The following is an 18,041-nucleotide window of genomic DNA, read 5'->3' on the forward strand; positions in this document are numbered from 1 at the left end:
GGGTCTCCTCCCGTGCCAGGATGACTCTCCAGGGTGCTCCCCATTTCCTGCAATTTCCCTTACGCATGCAGGAGCCAGGAACGTAACCCCCGCGTAAACGGGGAGTCGCCTGTGATCAAATCCTTTAGAATGACAAACCCACGAAAAGCTAGACTACAGCTCCTTCATTTGAAGCTGCTGGTTTGGGTCGTTGCCTTCCGTGGCTTTTTAGCTTAGGGGGGAAGCAAGCCAGAGGGTTGCAAAATGATGTGTGTTGCAGAGAAAGTTGATGGGGGGGGGAGATTTCTCTCTCTCCTCCCTCCTTAATAATCCTAGCACTTGGTGACAATGAAGATGAATATTGGAAGATTCAGGAGAGACTAAGGAAAGTAGTTCAGACAGCACATAGATTAGTGATGGCCACCAAGTTGCCAAACTTTGAAGGAGGATTTAGATAAATTCTTGGAGGGGGTTTCCTTCTCCCCCCCCCCCAAAGAGAAGTTGGATACCAGGTGCAAAAACCAAAAAACCAACCCTAAAGTTTTGAATGAATCTGCTGCCTGCAGTTTTCCAAATTCAGTTACCCACATTCCTACAGAAATATGCAATTGAAATTTTTTAAAAAGGGAAAAAAAGAATGACAAACCCACAAATGAGGCTTCGCGTACCAAGAGCAACCCCTTGAACCTGGCCCTGTTGGGACTACAAATCCCATTATGCCTGATGAATGGCTTTGCTGGCCAGCTGGGGAAGATGGGAGTCCATTGACATCCCGCAGGATCCCCATTCCTCTTTTAAATGGTACAAAGGAACGGCGCCAAAATCAAAAGGAGAAACAAAAAACAACAACCCACTGCCTTCAAACATTTAATACTTTTTTATTTCAAGGATACAAGGTTTTTCATGTTGTTTTTTTATTCCAAAACAGAAGGGGAGAAATAAACCCATTAACAAGAACAAAATAAGATGTGTTTCCCATGCCCACCCCCACATAAAATTGTCCAGAGTAAGTAAAGAGAGAGAGAGAGAGACTTGCTTCACTCCAACGGAACAAGCGCCAGGAGTTATGCCCTGGCGTGACAATGCTACAGATTAAAAAGCCAGTTATTTACAAAGCCCCTTCCCCAATATTTTTATTTTTTTGTTTCGCTTGTTCTTCCTGTGGTCCTGGTAAATATTTGGGGTGAGGGAGAAGGGGGGAAAGGAGAGAACGGAAGTCTGGGGTGCAAAACAGCCTCACACACATCACACAATTGGGTCTGGAACCCCAAAATAGCTTCTTAGTGAATTTAGGGAAGGGCGGGAAGAGAGGTTCTGAAGACATGGACTACCAAACTTTTCACTCCAGCCAGACGATACCTTGGGAGTCACGTCGGGGGTAAAACGTATGACATTATCTTACTATATGAATGCGTGGGGTGTGTGTGGATATTACAACAATATTTAAACGGGATATTGAAGTTAGGACAGTGGAGGTGGGGAAAATAAAAACCGAAAGCAGCTTGTAGGAGAGGCGATCGTGGACGAAAGCCAGCCCTCTCCAAACCCCGACACTCGCTGGACAAGGAAGAGAAATTAACTATGAATAAGTTGGCTGGGATATACCTATATAAATAGAATGTGCACGAGAAATGTTGGGGGGAAGGAAAGGGAAAACGGACAAAGACAAAAGGCTATTTCTGAGAGGGTGGGTGGAGGAAGCCCAACCCCAACAATTCATAGGTATAGGCTGGGTCAGTCCACCACCTTGTCGTGGTCCTCTGCCAACCGCCCCTCCCCCCCGGGGTCGGCACCACGGATCCTCGGGGCGCAACGGTCCTGGGTGCTTCCTGGTAGCACCAGGTGTGCCAGAGAATTGGGTCCAGCCCCCTTTTAAATCCCAGCAGAGCCCTCCCTCCACCCCCCCCCAAATCATTTGCAATGTTGTTTTGGTGCACTGTGAAAAACAAGATGGCCGTGCAAGTAAGCCTTGCCAGGCCCCCCTGGCAAAATAGAGGGGGTTCCCAAGAGAGAGAGTCCTTTTGCGCACTTGAACCCAGAGCCTCCCGCCCCCCCCAGGTGGAAAGCCAGAGCAATGGCCTTCTGCCCACCTGCCTGAAACGCCATGGATGTGTGTGTGAAATCCCGAGAGCCCTTTGAGCGGTTGGGATTGGAAAGACGAAGGGCATAGCTGCCTCTGCCGACCCCCCCTCCCCCAGCGAAGAAACGAAGGGTTGTGGGGGAAAGGAGCAGACTGCAGAACCGTAAACGCACCCTGCCCCTCAAAACTGTGTTTAGTCCCACTGCCCCGCAGTGGAAGAGCATGAAGACATTGGGAAGACAGGGAAGAATTACGAAAGGGCGTTTGCAGAGCTGGGAGAAGTTGGCCCAACTATTGCTTTTTGCCGCAGCCTCAAGACTGAACTGGGGGGCACGGGAGTTTGGGGGCTGAGGAGCACGGAAGCCATACGTCCTCTCTGTCGCTGGACAGGAACGCCAAGTGGAACGTTATATATTTGGGAGGGGAGTGCAGGAAGACAATCACGACGGATGCCTTGTTTGGGGGCTGGGTGTGCCTGCCCCTTCCCCTGTAACCAGAAGTGTAGGGGCGGGGAGTGCCTGCACCCACCCACCCAAAGGAGGCTCAGGCAACACGCCTGCGTCCTTCGCAAGGCCGTGGTCCAACGCCGTACCTCACACAACAAAACAAAAATTGAACTGCAGCAGCGTTGTCTGGCCTCGTGCCTCTGATATATTTTGCAGAATAGGCTTTCACCACCAAACTGCTGCTTATTGGGAGGGAAGGGGTTTTTGAACGGTGTATGGAGAAAATCTCCCCGCATGTAGAAAGCTTGTGCGTCAGGGAGGAAAACAAGGCACGCATCTGGGAACTCTGCCCCAGGGTGCCCTTTGGTAAAGATGCCCTCCCCCCCCCCAATATCTCCCCTCTAAGTGAAGCCTCCTGGGCTTCTCTGAATCCACTTCTATGCTGGTTTCGACGTGGGTGATTTTCAGTGCAGACCCTTTGGCTTAGCCAAGGCGACGGCTCAGTTTTGGGATTGTGGACTCACAGGAACACAAACCCTGGCACTATAGATAACTGAGGGCTGTTTGAGGCGGTGGGCTGGCTTCTGTGCCTCACTTTCTCCCAGTCTGACTCCCCCCCGAAGGAATGCTTCTGTAAGACTGCCGCACCTTTCATGTAGGGGTAGCTAAACAGGGGGGCCGTCCAGATGTTTCTGAACTCCTGACTCATCACTGCTGGCCTGATGGGAGGTGGAGACCAGCAACATCTGCAAGGCACCCCCTTACTTTACAGTCCGGAAACTGAGGCAGTGCAGGTAAGGAGGCTCATTGGAAAATGCATTCTGGGACACCTGGCCCCCACAACTCTTTGGCCAGAGCAGCGACGAGCAAGAGGACTACTGAAAATCCTAGAGGGAATCGACGGAGCCTGGAAGCCAGAGGACTACAAAAGGGAGAGGCGTATTTTGGAGACATCGGCTTGGAATAAAGGGATGGGGGGGTCTGGAAGAGTACAAATCGCTCCCCTACTCTTCTTCCGAACTGGAAACCAGTGTTCGAGAGGAAGCAGGGGACAAGGCACATAGAGCGGGGACAGAAAACTCACAGAGGATCGTGTGCTTAGAAGGTCCTGCAACCTGGTCCATTGCGGCGGTAAGGCGAGGTTTTTCGCAGAAGACCTGATGGCTTCCCCGGAGGCTGTTCGCGCACTTTTGAAAGTGAGCCAGCCTGGTCCCTTAAAAACATGTGGCCAGGGGGGAACGGTGACCCCCTCCCCAGCAATGAACATTGGGGAAAACCTGGTGCAATGTCAGGCAGTCAGAGAACAGAGACGGCAACGCTCAGCTGGCCAGCTGTGGCCAAGTTATTTGGGGAGGTGGAGAAAAGGCTATGCCTTTGGGACTTGCACACTCTTTTCAGAAAACCATGAAAGGGGGGGGCGTGCCTTTAAACCGACACCGTCCAGTGTTAGTGCACAGGTTATGTGCCCAATTTTTGCTCCAAACCAAGCCTGGGGGGTGGAGGAGAAGAGAAACCCTGAGATGACTTAAAAAGGGGTTTTAAATTTTGAAAGGGATCAGATGTGTTCTTAATGGTGCAAGTGCCCCGGGTACAAGGAGGAAAGGAGAAGATCTCTGGTAGTGTTTAACACGAGCCAGGCCCGCGGCAAAGGGCTGTGACTTCTCATCTTGTTGAGCTGCTTTGTGCTTCTAAGACACACACACACACAAACACACACACGCTGCTGCAGAGGGCTGTTTCCCAGGCCTGCCTGGTGACTTCTGCAATTGTGCAAGGAAGACGACGACTCGGACAATTGCAGCTGCCTGCCTCCCCCTACAATGGGGCTGTGGGCAGTGTGTGCTTCGCTCGGGGTGGAAAGACAAAAAAAAACAACGCAACCAAGGTAGGGCCGTTAAGGAGAGCCCAGGTCGCAAACCAAAACGGGAAGGCCGCAGTGTGCAGAGCACAGGGCCCCCGTTTGGGTCCAGGCCCCGGAAAAGAACGGGCAGGTGAGCAGAGGAGGGAGAGAGAGAGATAGGAGACAGGAGGTCAGTTTGTGCATTGCCACACTCAAACAGCTTAGCTCCCACCACCTCCGCCAGGCCGGGCTACAGATAGGAGCAGAGTTACCCCCCAAAAAACACACACACACACACATTCTTGCTTGCTGGACGGGGGATTAGTGTTGGGTATATATACCACATGGAATGTAAGTTCGAGGGGTGGGGAGGAGGAGTGCGCCCTCAGCCTCTCTCTTTTTCGCCCCCTGTGCAAAGGTGGACGGGAGGCCGCGGAGAGAAGGGGCGGGAGAGGAAGGAAGAGGAAGAACGGAAGCGGTCGGCTTGAGAGCGGAGGGCTGTGTGTGTCCCCCTTCACTGAGGTAGCGGGACCAGAACTTCCACGTAGTTGAGGGGGAAGAAGCCCGACTGGCCGTTGATCATGCCCTCGTACCAGTTCTCGTCGATCTGGTTGGTCAGCGTGATGATGTCGCCCTCCTTGAAGCCCAGCTCGCCGTCGTTCTCCGGCTCGAAGTCGTACAGCGCCTTGCAACACGGCTGGTCCAAATGAGGGGCTGGAGAATTCAAAGGGGAGCGGGGGGGGGTGTCAGTTAGGGCGGGGGCATCGCCTCTCCGCTGACCACCACCCAACGCACCATGCATGACAAACACCACCACTACTTCCTCCTTCCCTAAATCAGGAAATCCTACGTCCAAATCAAGATCCAACCTGCACTTCTCCTACAAAGCTAAGCTAGTTCCCAGAAACGTTTGGCGCATGGCTATGAGACCTTTCCTCTTTGGCTTCCTATTGTTCGCCTAAGCGTTAAAAGAATAAAAATAAAACCATCGCCATGGCCCTTTAGGCAATTTCTGGGTAAAACGAGCCAGCGATAGCTGGTGCCGGGGTGGGGTGGGAAAGCCGATGGGGTGTTGAGGCACAGGAAGGCAGCACAGTTTGGCGCAGATGTGAACAGGACCGTCGGAAGTGAGTCAGGCCACTGGGTCCATCGAGCTCACAAGGAGCGATAGCCTCTCTCTCAAGAGATTCAGGCAGGAGTTTTCCCCCAGCTCTGCATGCAGCCGGTGGGGATCATACAAGGCTCTAACCGTATGCCGGTAGGCTCTGCATACAAGGCTCTAACCGTGGAGTGACAACAGCCCTTCCCCGTAACTTCTGGGGAAACACTGGGTTCAAAAACACTGGGCAGGCCTGCACCCTAGATTTTGACCATGGTTAAAAAGTAACCCTGGCTCCTTCCGAACCAGGGTTTCCTAACTGTTCCAGAATGAGGAGGGAACTTAGGGACGGAGGACTCCGCTTTCCACCAGGGTTTCCTAAAGTCGGGTCTTCAGCTGTTTTTAGACTACAACTCCCATCACCCCTAGCTAGCAGGGCCAGTGGCCAGGGATGATGGGAATTGTAGTTCAAAAAAACAGCCAACTTTGGGAAACACTGAGCTTGACTCATAGCCCTTCTGACTTGCCTACTCTGGCCGGCAGCCGTTTCTCTAGGGTTTCCTACGCCTCCCCATCGAACCTGCTAGCTGATCCCTTTAGTTTGAAATTCTGGGGCTTTTTGCATGCAGGAAAAGCAAGAAGGTGGCATCAGATAGGCTAGCCCTGGTTTCTGTTTTCTTTCATGACCATGAGGACTACGAACTTGGGTTTGCAAAACGAGCTCTGCAACGGGCACCGAAATCCCCTGCATGCGGAGAGTGACTTGCGAAGACTCAAAAGTGCACAGCCCCCAGTTAAGAGAAGGTGTTTTAGAGGTGGGGAATCGTATTAGCCTCGGGACGGGAACGCCAGCAACAGATTAGGCAGAGAATGGAGGAAGGAAGCAGGAAGGATGGAAGGGGAACAGGCCGTGCAAGGGATGTGGAGTGCAGGGGGTGGGGGGAGGAGGAAGAGGAGAGGAGCGGTGTCAAAGCAGGGGAGGGAACTCACAAAAAATCCTGCTGGGGGTCCGCGATGGTTTTTCGGATCGGAAAGAGGAGGAAGCTGCTCCCAGAAACGGAAACAAACAAAAACACAGACATGCTTACAAAACGTTTAATGCAAAACACCCAAAAATGTGAGGCGCAGGAAACAAATTGGAGGGGGGATGTTGCAGGGCGGTGGAAGGTCTGTTAGTGAGGAGGCGCTTGGGTCAGCAACGGGCAGCCATGGAAGCGAGAGGTTAGGGGACGTGCGAGCTGCTTTTGCCATCCCCCCCAAGCTGAGGACACGATGCAGAGAGAGGGGGAACCCTAGCACGCATCCTGATACGGAAACTACAACTAATCCAGAATGCGGCAGCTAGAATGGGGACTGGGAGTGGCCGCCGAGACCACATAACACTGGTCTTGAAAGACCTACATTGGCTCCCAGTACGTTTCCGAGCACAATTCAAAGTGTTGGTGCTGACCTTTAAAGCCCTATATGGCCTTGGACCAGTAGACCTGAAGGAGCGTCTCCACCCCCATCATTCACTGAGGTTCAGCTCCGAGGGCCTTCTGGCGGTTCCCTCATTGCGAGAAGTGAGGTTACAGGGAACCAGGCAGAGGGCCTTCTTGGTAGCGGCACCCGCCCTATGGAACGCCCTCCCACCAGATGTCAAAGAGATAAACAACTACCTGACATTCAGAAGGCAGCCCTGTTCAGGGAAGTTTTTAATGTGTGACATCATAAGTGTATTTTTGGTCTTTGTGGAAGCCGCCCAGAGTGGCTGGGGAGACCCAGCCAGATGGGCAGGGTACAAATAATAAATTATTATTATTATTATACATGTCCAGAGTTGTCGCAGGGGGCAAGTCACCTTTCTCTCTCCTGCCTCTCATTGTTCCAGGTCACCCGGGGCAGCCCCGAAGGGGAAGCTCTCCCCGGTCACGGGAACCAGGCACTTTTTGCGTCCATTCAAAGCCAGGGCAACATTCACGAGGTGGCCCTTTTTGAACCCTGCCGCAATCCGTAGTGCCGTCTGCCGCCGCCAAATTTGGCTTTTTTTGTGGTGCGTTTCACAGCTTTTTTATTTTTCGACGTTGTCTGCTCTTTTTATTTGTGGGGGGGACACAGCCCCTGTTTAGTAGCTCTGGGGAGACGTTACTTTTTGTTTGCCTCGACTTTTGATTATACATTTTTTTAAAAATAAAATAGGGAAAATAGCAATATGGCAGAAGAAGAAGAACACCTTAGTGTCTTGCCTGAGTGGTGCATGCTCTGGTTATCTCTCGCTTAGACTACTGCCATGCGCTCTACGTGGGGCTGCCTTTGAAGGTGACCCGGAAACTGCAATTAATTCAGAATGCGGCAGCCAGACTGGTGACTGGGAGCGGCTGCCAGGACCACATAACACCGGTTCTGAGAGATCTGCATTGGCTCCCAGTACGTTTCCGAGAACAATTCAAAATGTTGGTGTTGACCTTGAAAGCCATAAATGGCTTCGGTCCAGTATACCTGAAGGAGCGTCTCCACCCCCCACCGTTCTGCCCGGACACTGAGGTCCAGCACTGAGGGCCTTCTGGAGGTTCCCTCACTGCGAGAAGCAAAGTTACAGGGAACCAGGCAGAGGGCCTTCTCGGTGGTGGCGCACGCCCTGTGGAACGCCCTCCCTTCAGATGTGAAGGAAATAAGCAGCTATCTTCTCTTTAAAAGACATCTGAAGGCAGCCCTGTTTAGGGAAGTTTTTAATATTTAATGTTGTATTGTTTTTAACACTCGATTGGAAGCCGCCCAGAGTGGCTGGGGAGGCTCAGCCAGATGGGTGGGGTATAAATAATAAATTATTATTATTATTATTATATTATTATTATTATTATTATTATTATTATTATTATTATTATGCCATCAAAATAATCCTGCACAAACCACACACCCTGCCCCCAAGCATTCAGAATGTTACAAGCCGCTGTGTTGAAATATAAAGTATACTGTACTTTTCTGTGTATAAGACTAGGGTTTTTTAAACTTTGAAATAAGGTTAAAAATCTGGGGGGGGGGGGTGTCTTATACACGGAGAGTGCATATGCCCATTTTCTAAATTTGGGGCCCCCAAAAGTAGGGGGCGTCTTATACACGGAAAAATACAGCACTTTAGAAGACTTAAGAAAACTTTTTAAAACACACACACACACGGTTTAATTTATTTCCCTCTGCCCCCAGTGATGACCTTTAACCTTCCAAGGCCCAAAGGGTCTTAAAAAGCAGCAACAACGTGTAAGAGAATGAACTTGAAGGTGTGAACTAGAAACTGTTCAAAGTTCAACCCCCAAGGTGAACTTAGTTCACACGCCATCCAGCAATTCTGGGAACTGTTCGTTAGGCGCAAGTAGGAGGTTTTTCTGAACTGGTTCCATGAAAATTTTGGAACTAGCTCATTCCAAACACCAGTTGGTCAATGACTTGCGTCAGCCTTGGCTATGCTGGACCATAGTGGCTGGGGCTGATGGGAGGGCTAGCTCATTCATTACGGAGTTGGAAGGGGTCTCAAAGGGTCATCCAGTCTAACCCCCCCTTCTGCAATTCAGGAATCACAATCCAAGCACTCCATGCTACAGTGCGCCTTGACACTGCAACCGCTGGAGAATTGATCTCACCCCCAAGTGTCCCGTTCAAATCTACTCTCCAGTCCCTCCAGGTGAGATGTTTGTGCAGCAGAAAACTCAGACTTTAGAGTGGAATACAAACCATTGTGTACTTAAACGGTTGCCAGATTTCAGAAAGTGAAAATCCGGATGTTGAACTTTTTTGGCAAAAAACAGAGACGGCTACTTTGGCCCCGCCCTTACCTGAGACTTTGGGGGCGGGGTTGCAGGAAAAGCCGCCGTTGGATTGGTCGCTCTCTCCAAACTCGTAGGACTCCCTCGGTTTCGGCTTGTATTCTCGCTTGGGGCGCGAGGAAGTGTCCCTCACTCTGGGTTCAGAAAGAAGAAGATTTGCCATGAGGAGCAAGATTAAAGCAAGTTTCAAATACAGTCATACCTTGGAAGTCGAACGGAATCCGTTCCGGAAGTCCGTTCGACTTCCAAAACGTCCGGAAACCAAAGCGCGGCTTCCGAATGGCTGGAAGAAACTCTTGCAGCCAATCGGAAGCCCCGTCAGATGTTCGGCTTCCAAAAATAGTTCGCAAACCGGAACATTCAATTCTGGGTTTACGGCGTTTGGGAGCCAAAGCGCTCGAGAACAAAGCTGTTTGAAAACCAAGGTACGATTGTATTGCAATCGACGAAAAGGACTGCCCCCACCCCATTTTTTTTTTAAAAAATACTCAATTGATTATTATTTTTAAAAACCAAATGATTATAAGCACGACCAACAGCCAATACCACGTTTAAACGCACGTTTTAAAAGAGTAAAGCCAAGGAAATATACAGCTGGTCAATGGGAGATGGTTTTATTCATTTCTATTTATTTATTGCCAACAAAGGTCCGTATAGTAAAAGCTATGGTTTTCCCAGTAGTGATGTATGGAAGTGAGAGCTGGACCATAAAGAAGGCTGATGGCCGGAGAATTGATGCTTTTGAATTCTGGTGCTGGAGGAGACTCTTGAGAGTCCCATGGACTGCAAGAAGATCAAACCTCTCAATTCGGAAGGAAATCAGCCCTGAGTGCTCACTGGAAGGACAGATCCTGAAGCTGAGGCTCCAAGACTTTGGCCACCTCAGGAGAAGAGAAGACTCCCGGGAAAAGAATCTGATGTTGGGAAAGATGGAGGGCACAAGGAGAAGGGGGCGACAGAGGATGAGATGGTGGGACAGTGTTCTCGAAGCTACCAGCATGAGTTTGACCAAACTGCGGGAGGCAGTGGAAGACAGGAGTGCCTGGCGTGCTCTGGTCCAGGGGGTCACGAAGAGGCGGACACAAATGTATTATTATTTTATTGTTGTTAGCCTCCCCGGCTTTGGCTGGGGAGGGCAGGATATAAATAAAAAATTATTATTATTATTATTACAGTTCCACAGCGGTGGACTGCACGCCGAATTGTGCATTCTGCAGCAAAACGAGTGATTTGTGTGTGTGTGTGTTTTTTATGGGGGGAACCGGACCACCCACAGTAGTGTTTACCTGCGTTTCAGTTTGTCTGCGAGCTCATCGAGGATTTGCACCGCTTGCCTGTGATAATCCAGCTGGGCGTCTACAAGCGCGGACAGCTGGCTAACTTGCTCAATCTGCAGTAAAACAGAAGAAGAGGCTGGTTAGTCGCACCAACAGGGTAAAGAACAGCTACAGCTAGTGTGGTGTAGTGGTTAAGAGCAGTAGTCTCGTAACCTGGGGAACCGGGTTCGATTCCCCGCTCCTCCACCTGCAGCTGCTGGGTGACCTTGGGCCAGTCACACTTCTCTGAAGTCTCTCAGCCCCACTCACCTCACAGAGTGTTTGTTGTGGGGGAGGAAGGGAAAGGAGAATGTTAGCCGCTTTGAGACTCCTTAAAGGGAGTGAAAGGCGGGATATCTAATCCAAACTCTTCTTCTTCTTCTGTCCGTGGGCTGTTAGGCTGCTGAATGTAAAGATAACAGCAGGGCAACTGACTTTCGGGTTTGGTGGGTGTGCGTCAGTAAACAAATGGGAATTAAGACTAAGAGAGCTGGGGGGGTGGGTGCTGGTGTAATCTCGCTGTACAGTGGTGCCTCGCAAGACGAAATTAATTCGTTCCGCGAGTTTTGTCGTCTTGCGGTTTTTTCCGTCTTGCGAAGCACGGTGTCGGAAAAGTTTTGGAAAAGCTTCAAAAATCACCAAAAACCTCAAAAAAGGCTACCACACTGCGTTCTATGAGTTGCTCCTCGAATTCAAGTCGCAACTGTATTAACGGTGTTAAGAAAAAGGAAACAAACTTGCAAGACGTTTTCGTCTTGCGAAGCAAGCCCATAGGGAAATTCGTCTTGCGAAGCAGCTCAAAAACCGCAAAACCCTTTCGTCTAGCGAGTTTTTCGTCTTGCGAGGCATTCGTCTTGCGGGGCACCACTGTATACAAGTTGTACAAGTGACAATAAAGTATTTCAAATGTTCAACGTTTTGTTTTATAATGAATTACTCTGTTTATTCCATTTAATAAATATTTTCCACTGCAGAGATTGTACCAGAGGACAATATATGGAATAGTTTATAGTCTTCAGTGGTTAAGAATATTTTTATTAGTTTTAGAAAGGTATGCAAAGAGACAGCTCACCTTGTTATTAGTAATTTGTCATTACAGTACAGTATTAATAAGTGTTAATGAAACAGCATCAAATGGGATAACCTGGCCCCTTGTAGAAATTTTAGGTTTGCTACATAGAAATTCCTCAATTTCCCATCCTTCAATATAGCTCTCATGTACTATAGGTAGTCTTCCATATCAGCGACTATTACAATTGAAGTGGAATTCAAATTCATTACAAGTTACCCCAATAAACTGCAAATATTTCCTAGCCTTACAAAAATATTTACTCCAGTATCCAATGCCGGGTCAGAATCCTAAGGTCAAAGCCATGTTATGAAACAATTATAATTACCGTATAATTACAATTATAATGAAATGGTTTTAGAATGTTGTATTATTTTGCTGTCGTTAGCCGCTCTGAGCCCGACTTTGGCTGGGGAGTGCGGGATATAAATAAATTATTATTGTTGTTGTTGTTTTAAAAAAGAAAGCCTGGCTTTGGCAGAGGCGCCCACGATTGGATCAGCGTGCGAACTAACTTGCAGAGAAGAGGGGCGTGGGTTCTGGGGAGCCTGGGTTCAACCCATACTCACGTCCGTCTCCAGAAGGTTGTGCATGCTTGTCTCTGCCACTTCCTTCGACTCCTCGAACTTCTCCAGCGCTTGCCGCAGCTCCTCGTCCGGGATCTTTCCCTGCCGCTTTTTTTTGTAGTCAAAGTCTAAGCGCCGGCCTTCCAGCTTCTTCAGATGGTGCTGCAGAGAGGAGAAGTCGGGGGGGGGGGAGTGAATTCCTCCCCGTAGAAGCACAAACGCAGTGGAACCTCTGGTTGCGAATGGGACCCATTCGCAACATGAGCGGAACGCAACCCGCGTCTGCGTGGGCCGCGATTCGCCGCTTCTGCGCATGATGTCATTTTGAGCGTCTGCGCGAGCGGCGAAACCCGGAAGTAACTCTTTCCGGTACAGTGGTACCCCAGGTTAAGTACTTAATTTGTTCCGGAGGTCCGTACTTAACCTGAAACTGTTCTTAACCTGAAGCACCACTTTAGCTGATGGGGCCTCCTGCTGCTGCCACGCCGCTGGAGCATGATTTCTGTTCTCATCCTGAAGCAAAGTTCTTAACCTGAAGCGCTATTTCTGGGTTAGCGGACTCTGTAACCTGAAGCGTATGTAACCTGAGGTACCACTGTACTTCCGGGTCGTGTGCTCTTTTATATTCTGTTGGAGTGGCTGGAGCAAGCCAGTCAGATGGGCGTGGTACAAGCGATAAATTATTATGATAACTATTTCGCTGACAGAACAATCATATCAGCGCGAGGTTGAGTTCCACCCTAGGACTTGAGACCCAAGGTTCAAAATCCCCGTTTGGGTATGAAATGACTCATATGTAGCTAATCCATCTATATTATCAATCCATGTGCTCAATGGAATCTCTTCCAATTCATCAAAACAAGTTTTTTTGCTTTAGTATAGCACGGTACATCCATTATTTTATTTGACCCCTTGAAATCTTAACTGGGAGAGAGAGAGTTAACAGTCTCACTTTCTATGGAAAGCGTCCACCTGCTCAGTCCAAGAAGAGCAGATACCGTATTTTTCGCTCTATAAGACGCACCAGACCACAAGACGCACCTAGTTTTTGGAGGAGGAAATCAAGAAAAGAAATTCTGAATCTCAGAAGCCAGAAGGTCAAGAGGGACCGCTGTGCAGTGAAAGCAGCGATCCCTCTTGCTGTTCTGGCTTCTGGGATAGCTGCGCAGCCTGCATTCACTCCATAAGATGCACACACATTTCCCCTTACTTTTTAGGAGTGGGGGAAATGAGTCTTATAGAGCAAAAAATATGGTGTTTTTTTAAAAAAAACCTCTCTCCCAGTTCTTCTCCTCCAAGCTGTTCACCCCCCAGTTATTCCCAACTTCTGTCTTCTGAACTATGCTCCTCTGCAAACCACTGCTCCAAATCTATACTGTCCTCCTGCTCCTCAGCATGGTCCCCGACGACAAGGCAGCTGCCTACGTTCTTATCCTATCAAGTGCAATCGCCGTTACCTGGATCTCTTTCAAGTCCTTGTCGCACAAGTTCTGAAGGGGGTCGATGAAGTTCTGCTTGACCTCGATGTCCAGAGAGTCCTTAACCTCCGCCAAGCGCTTCATGGACTCGCCAGCGTCGAGCAGCGCATCGCCTTCGTGCGGGGCGAAAGGGAAACAGCAGCGCCGGGAGAGCGGGGATGAAGGGAGAGACAAGATAGCTGGTTAAAAGGAAAGTATGCGGGTGGCGCTGCGGGTTAAACCACAGAGCCTAGGACTTGCCGATCAGAAGGTCGGCGGTTCAAATCCCTGCGACGGGGTGAGTTCTCGTTGCTTGGTCCCTGCTCCTGCCTACCTAGCAGTTCGAAGGCACGTCAAAGTGCAAGTAGATAAATAGGTACCACTCCGGCAGGAAGGTCAACGGCGTTTCCGTGCGCTGCTCTGGTTCGCTAGAAGCGGCTTAGTCATGCTGGCCACATGACCCGGAAGCTGTACGCTGGCTCCCTCGGCCAATAAAGCGAGATGAGCACCACAACCCCAGAGTCGGCCACGACTGGACCTAATGGTCAGGCGTCCCCTTTACCTTTACTTTTATACCGAAGGAATGGAAAAGATTGTTTATGTACGCTACGACGGCTGCAAGGGTGCTGCTTGCCCAGAGTTGGAAAGACGACAAGATACATACTAGGATGGACTGGCAGATGAAACTGTTGGATTACACAGAGATGGCAAGAATAACCAGCAAAATCAGAAATCAGGAGGATCAAAAGAACGGGACAAATTTATATTGTATCTGAAAGACCCCTGTAAACACTCTTTGGCAGGTTTTAAGTAACTCTTGCAATGAACCATAGACTTTGGATACAATAAGGTAAAGGGACCCCTGACTATTAGGTCCAGTCGTGCCCGACTCTAGGGTTGCGGCGCTCATCTCGCTTTATTGGCCAAGGGAGCCGGCATACAGCTTCCGGGTCATGTGGCCAGCAGACTTTGCCGCTTCTGGCAAACCAGAGCAGCGCACGGAAACGCCATTTACCTTCCCGCTGGAGCAGTACCTATTTATATACTTGCACTGGCGTGCTTTCGAAATGCTAAGTGGGCAGGAGCAGGAACCGAGCAACGGGAGCTCACCCCGTCGCGGGGATTCGAACCGCCAACCTTCTGATCAGCAAGTCCTAGGCTCTGTGGTTTAACCCACAGCGCCACCCGCGTCCCATTCATTCATTTGCATCCCTGTAAATAAGAAGGACTCATAATACACAGTTATAAAAGTTACTTAAAGAACCCACAGAGAGGAGGAGGGACGTTTTGAGATTCGAAAGAATCTTGTGCAATTTTAATTTATTTATTTTTTTGTGATCAGGAGTGCGAAGGAATTTGTAAAATCAAATAAAAACTATTCTTAAAAAACCCAACAAAATATCTTTTAAAGATAAAAGGAATAAAAGGAATGCAAGAAAGCAAAGCAGACTTGACAAGACTGTGCAAAACCCACAAGAGTGAGACCGGACAGGCCACCGTTCAGTGACATAGTCCCTGTTCTGCATGGGGAAAATCCCAGGTAGGGGACGCCTCTCTCTGCCCCAGCTGCAACAAAACATGTCTCTCCTGTATTGGCCTCTATGGCCACAGGAGGCGCTGTAACTCTCCAATGGTTAAAGTACCCTCTTCCATTGTCACCTGAGACACAGACGGATGCCCACCAAGCAACCTAATGATAATAATAATAATATGGGTAGGGCGCCCTCACCGAAATTGGAGTCTTCGCCCAGCTCCTTGCCGTAACGGATCATGGTCTCTCCTAGAAGGCCTTCCGACTGCGGGTAGCCTGGGTTCTTCACTTGCCCTCGGATTTTGGACACGGTGTTCAGCATGGTCAGCTTGGCCCGGGACGCTGGCGTAGAAAAGAGACGGCAGCATAGCTGTCAACTTGCAGATTTGAAAATAAGGGACCAGCAGCCTCCAAAATAAGGATTACACAGCCAAAATAAAAAACACAACAGAGAAACCAGTAGGAGAACACTTCAATCTCCCAGGACATTCTATACAAGATCTCAAAGTAGCTGTTTTACTACAAAGGAATTTCAGAAATAGACTGGAAAGAGAAGCTGCTGAATTGCAACTCATTACCAAACTCAAAACCATGGAGAGACCTGGTCTGAACAAAGACATTGGATTCTTATCTCATTATACATGACTAAGCCATTTCTCACCTTCTCACCCCTTGCCTTTTCCTGTAAGACCTATTGCAGTCGTTAAGAGTCGTCAACAGGCTCATCTCAGCTATCTGCCAATCTCCCATTCCCACCACCCTTCTGAGTAATACCCCTCCCCACCTTCTCACTATATAGAAGGATCTGGCAACTTCTGTTTCAGTGTATCTGAAGAAGTGTGCATGCACACGAAAGCTCATACCAAGAACTAACTTAGTTGGTCTTTAAGGTGCTACTGGAAGGAATTTTTTTATTTTGACAGCCAAAATAAGGGATTTTAGTCTACCAGCTGAAATACGAAGTGAAAAGGGACCAGATAATTTTGGAGAGCAGCGCCGGTTTTTAGCCCTTCGTTTCCAGAGGTTGCTGCTCAAGACACCAGCAGATGAAACACTGCAATTACCGTATTTTTCGGGACGCACCCGACCATAGGACGCACCTTGTTTTAAAGGGGGAGAACAAGGTAAAAAAAAAATCTCCCCCTCTCTGCTCAGCGCCCCTTCAGCGGAGCGGCAGGAAAAACGGAGCCCCTTCCATTTCTCCTCCCGCTTCGCTGAAGGGGCGCTGCGCAGTTCTCCCTCTCTGCTGAAGCTGGAAGAGTCTCGCTCTCCAGGATTCAGCGAAAGCAACACGTAGCCTCCGGAGCGCGGAGGGAGCGCTCCCTCTGCGCTTCGCGTTGCTATCACTGAAGCCAAGGAGCCTGCATTCGCTCCATAGGACGCACACCCATTTCCCCTTAATTTTTGGAGGGGGAAAAGTGCGTCCTATAGAGTGAAAAATACGGTGAATAACTACAAGCAGCAACCACTTTTCGCGCAAAACGAAGTCCAAGCTACGAAGATGCTGCTGCAGTTCTGTATCTTTTCTCTCGTGCTCCATCTGCAGCTCTCAGTTCCATCAGGCGGGGCGGGAGGAAGGGGGGGGAATAGTGTCCGAAGTAAACCTGCAGATCAGACCATCTATGTGATGATGAGCTGCTTGTGCGTAAAAGCCAAGTCCCTCAGAGTTTGTTCAAGTCCGCAAACCTCTGTCTGTAACGGAGCCCCTTAAGCATGGCTCCGTCAGTCACTGGCAGATTCCGAGAGTGGTTGCTTTCGGAATCGTTTCCAACATAAAAGCTCCTTAACAGAAACGTGTCTTCTGGACTCTCGGCGTGACAGTTTCCGGCGAGGAGTGGGTGTCCCTATAGGAGGTCCTGAAACCTCCCCACTGTCCTCGCTGGAAGTGTCTCGGAGCCATCCCTCCTGCTCACTTTCCCTCAGAGACCCTCCTCTCCCCCTGCTGGTTCCCTCTTCAGCTGCTGAGTCTCTCCCAACCTCTGTGAGCCCTTCCACCTCCTGACCTTCCGATGGCAGTTCCCTGACACTATGCTAGTCTACCACTACAAATCTATGGGAGAAGCGCTTGCGGTCCTTCCCTTGTAGCCCTTGAAACACCTGCCCACGCCTCCGCCTCCTCTCTCTGAACTTCTTTCTCTATGGTTGCCCTTGCTCTCCTCTCAAGCAATTCATAGGCCGCGCCAGACTGCCCATCTCATTCGGGTTCTTCGGTGGCGCAGCCGCAGTACGGCTTAGCGGGAGCAGCGGCGGTGGGCAGATGGGAGGCCCCTGGCATAGACACTCAGTTCAGCGGCCGCGAGGAGGATGGTGGTGGAAGGGCCCGAGGCTTCCGCCAGTCCCGGCGGGGAGGGGCTCCCGGGGGCCAAGGCTGGTGAAAGGAGGCTGGAGGGGGCCGGGCCGGGCAGCCAAGCAACACAGTTGGAGCCTCCCTCCTCCCTGGCTGGCAGGGAGGGAGGGAGAGGAGCTGCTTCCTTTGAAACCCGGGAAATTTAAGGGACATCATCAATAAGGGACAGCAGCGGGACACGACGCTGGGATAAGGGAGTCCCCCCCCCCAAATAAGGGACGGTTGACAGCTATGGACGGCAGCCACACGAGAGTTTCCATCAGACCGTCTTGCCAACGAGTCAAGGCGATTGCCAATAATTAAGTAGGGGAGGGAAACAGGAGAGGCAGCCTCGGCGGCCAAGAAAAAAAAAATCTATTGTCTTAGAACGACCCCAAAATATCAGGTAATGGTCGTTTTTCCAGGATCGCAGGCAGAAAATAGTCCAGCCCGGAACTTGCCAGAAGTGAGAGGGGTGTGTGCGCGCAAAAGCTATGGACTCCCTGATCTTCTGGCAAAGATCCAAATTAAT

At 50.0% G+C, this 18,041-nt stretch overlaps 1 protein-coding gene across 2 annotated transcripts in view; it reads right to left on the minus strand.

The window, feature by feature from the left end:
* Positions 1-3,622: 3,622 nt before the first annotated feature.
* SH3GL1 (SH3 domain containing GRB2 like 1, endophilin A2) overlaps positions 3,623-18,041 on the minus strand; it is a 48,836-nt gene continuing 34,417 nt past the window's right edge. Inside the window, exons 4-10 of one of the 2 annotated variants that reach the window (XM_081177962.1) lie at positions 15,382-15,525; positions 13,653-13,786; positions 12,199-12,357; positions 10,531-10,634; positions 9,254-9,378; positions 6,435-6,488; positions 3,623-5,059 (exon numbers count right to left, since the gene is read on the minus strand). In XM_081177962.1, the coding sequence (XP_081034088.1) occupies positions 4,860-5,059; positions 6,435-6,488; positions 9,254-9,378; positions 10,531-10,634; positions 12,199-12,357; positions 13,653-13,786; positions 15,382-15,525 (920 nt within the window). In that variant the 3' untranslated portion in view covers positions 3,623-4,859. The remainder of the gene's footprint in view (positions 5,060-6,434; positions 6,489-9,253; positions 9,379-10,530; positions 10,635-12,198; positions 12,358-13,652; positions 13,787-15,381; positions 15,526-18,041) is intronic. The other variant, XM_081177963.1, reaches the window with a different exon arrangement.

The sequence above is a fragment of the Podarcis bocagei genome (assembly GCF_964188305.1).
Source record: "Podarcis bocagei genome assembly, chromosome: 18".
Classification (NCBI taxonomy): Eukaryota; Metazoa; Chordata; class Lepidosauria; order Squamata; family Lacertidae; genus Podarcis; species Podarcis bocagei.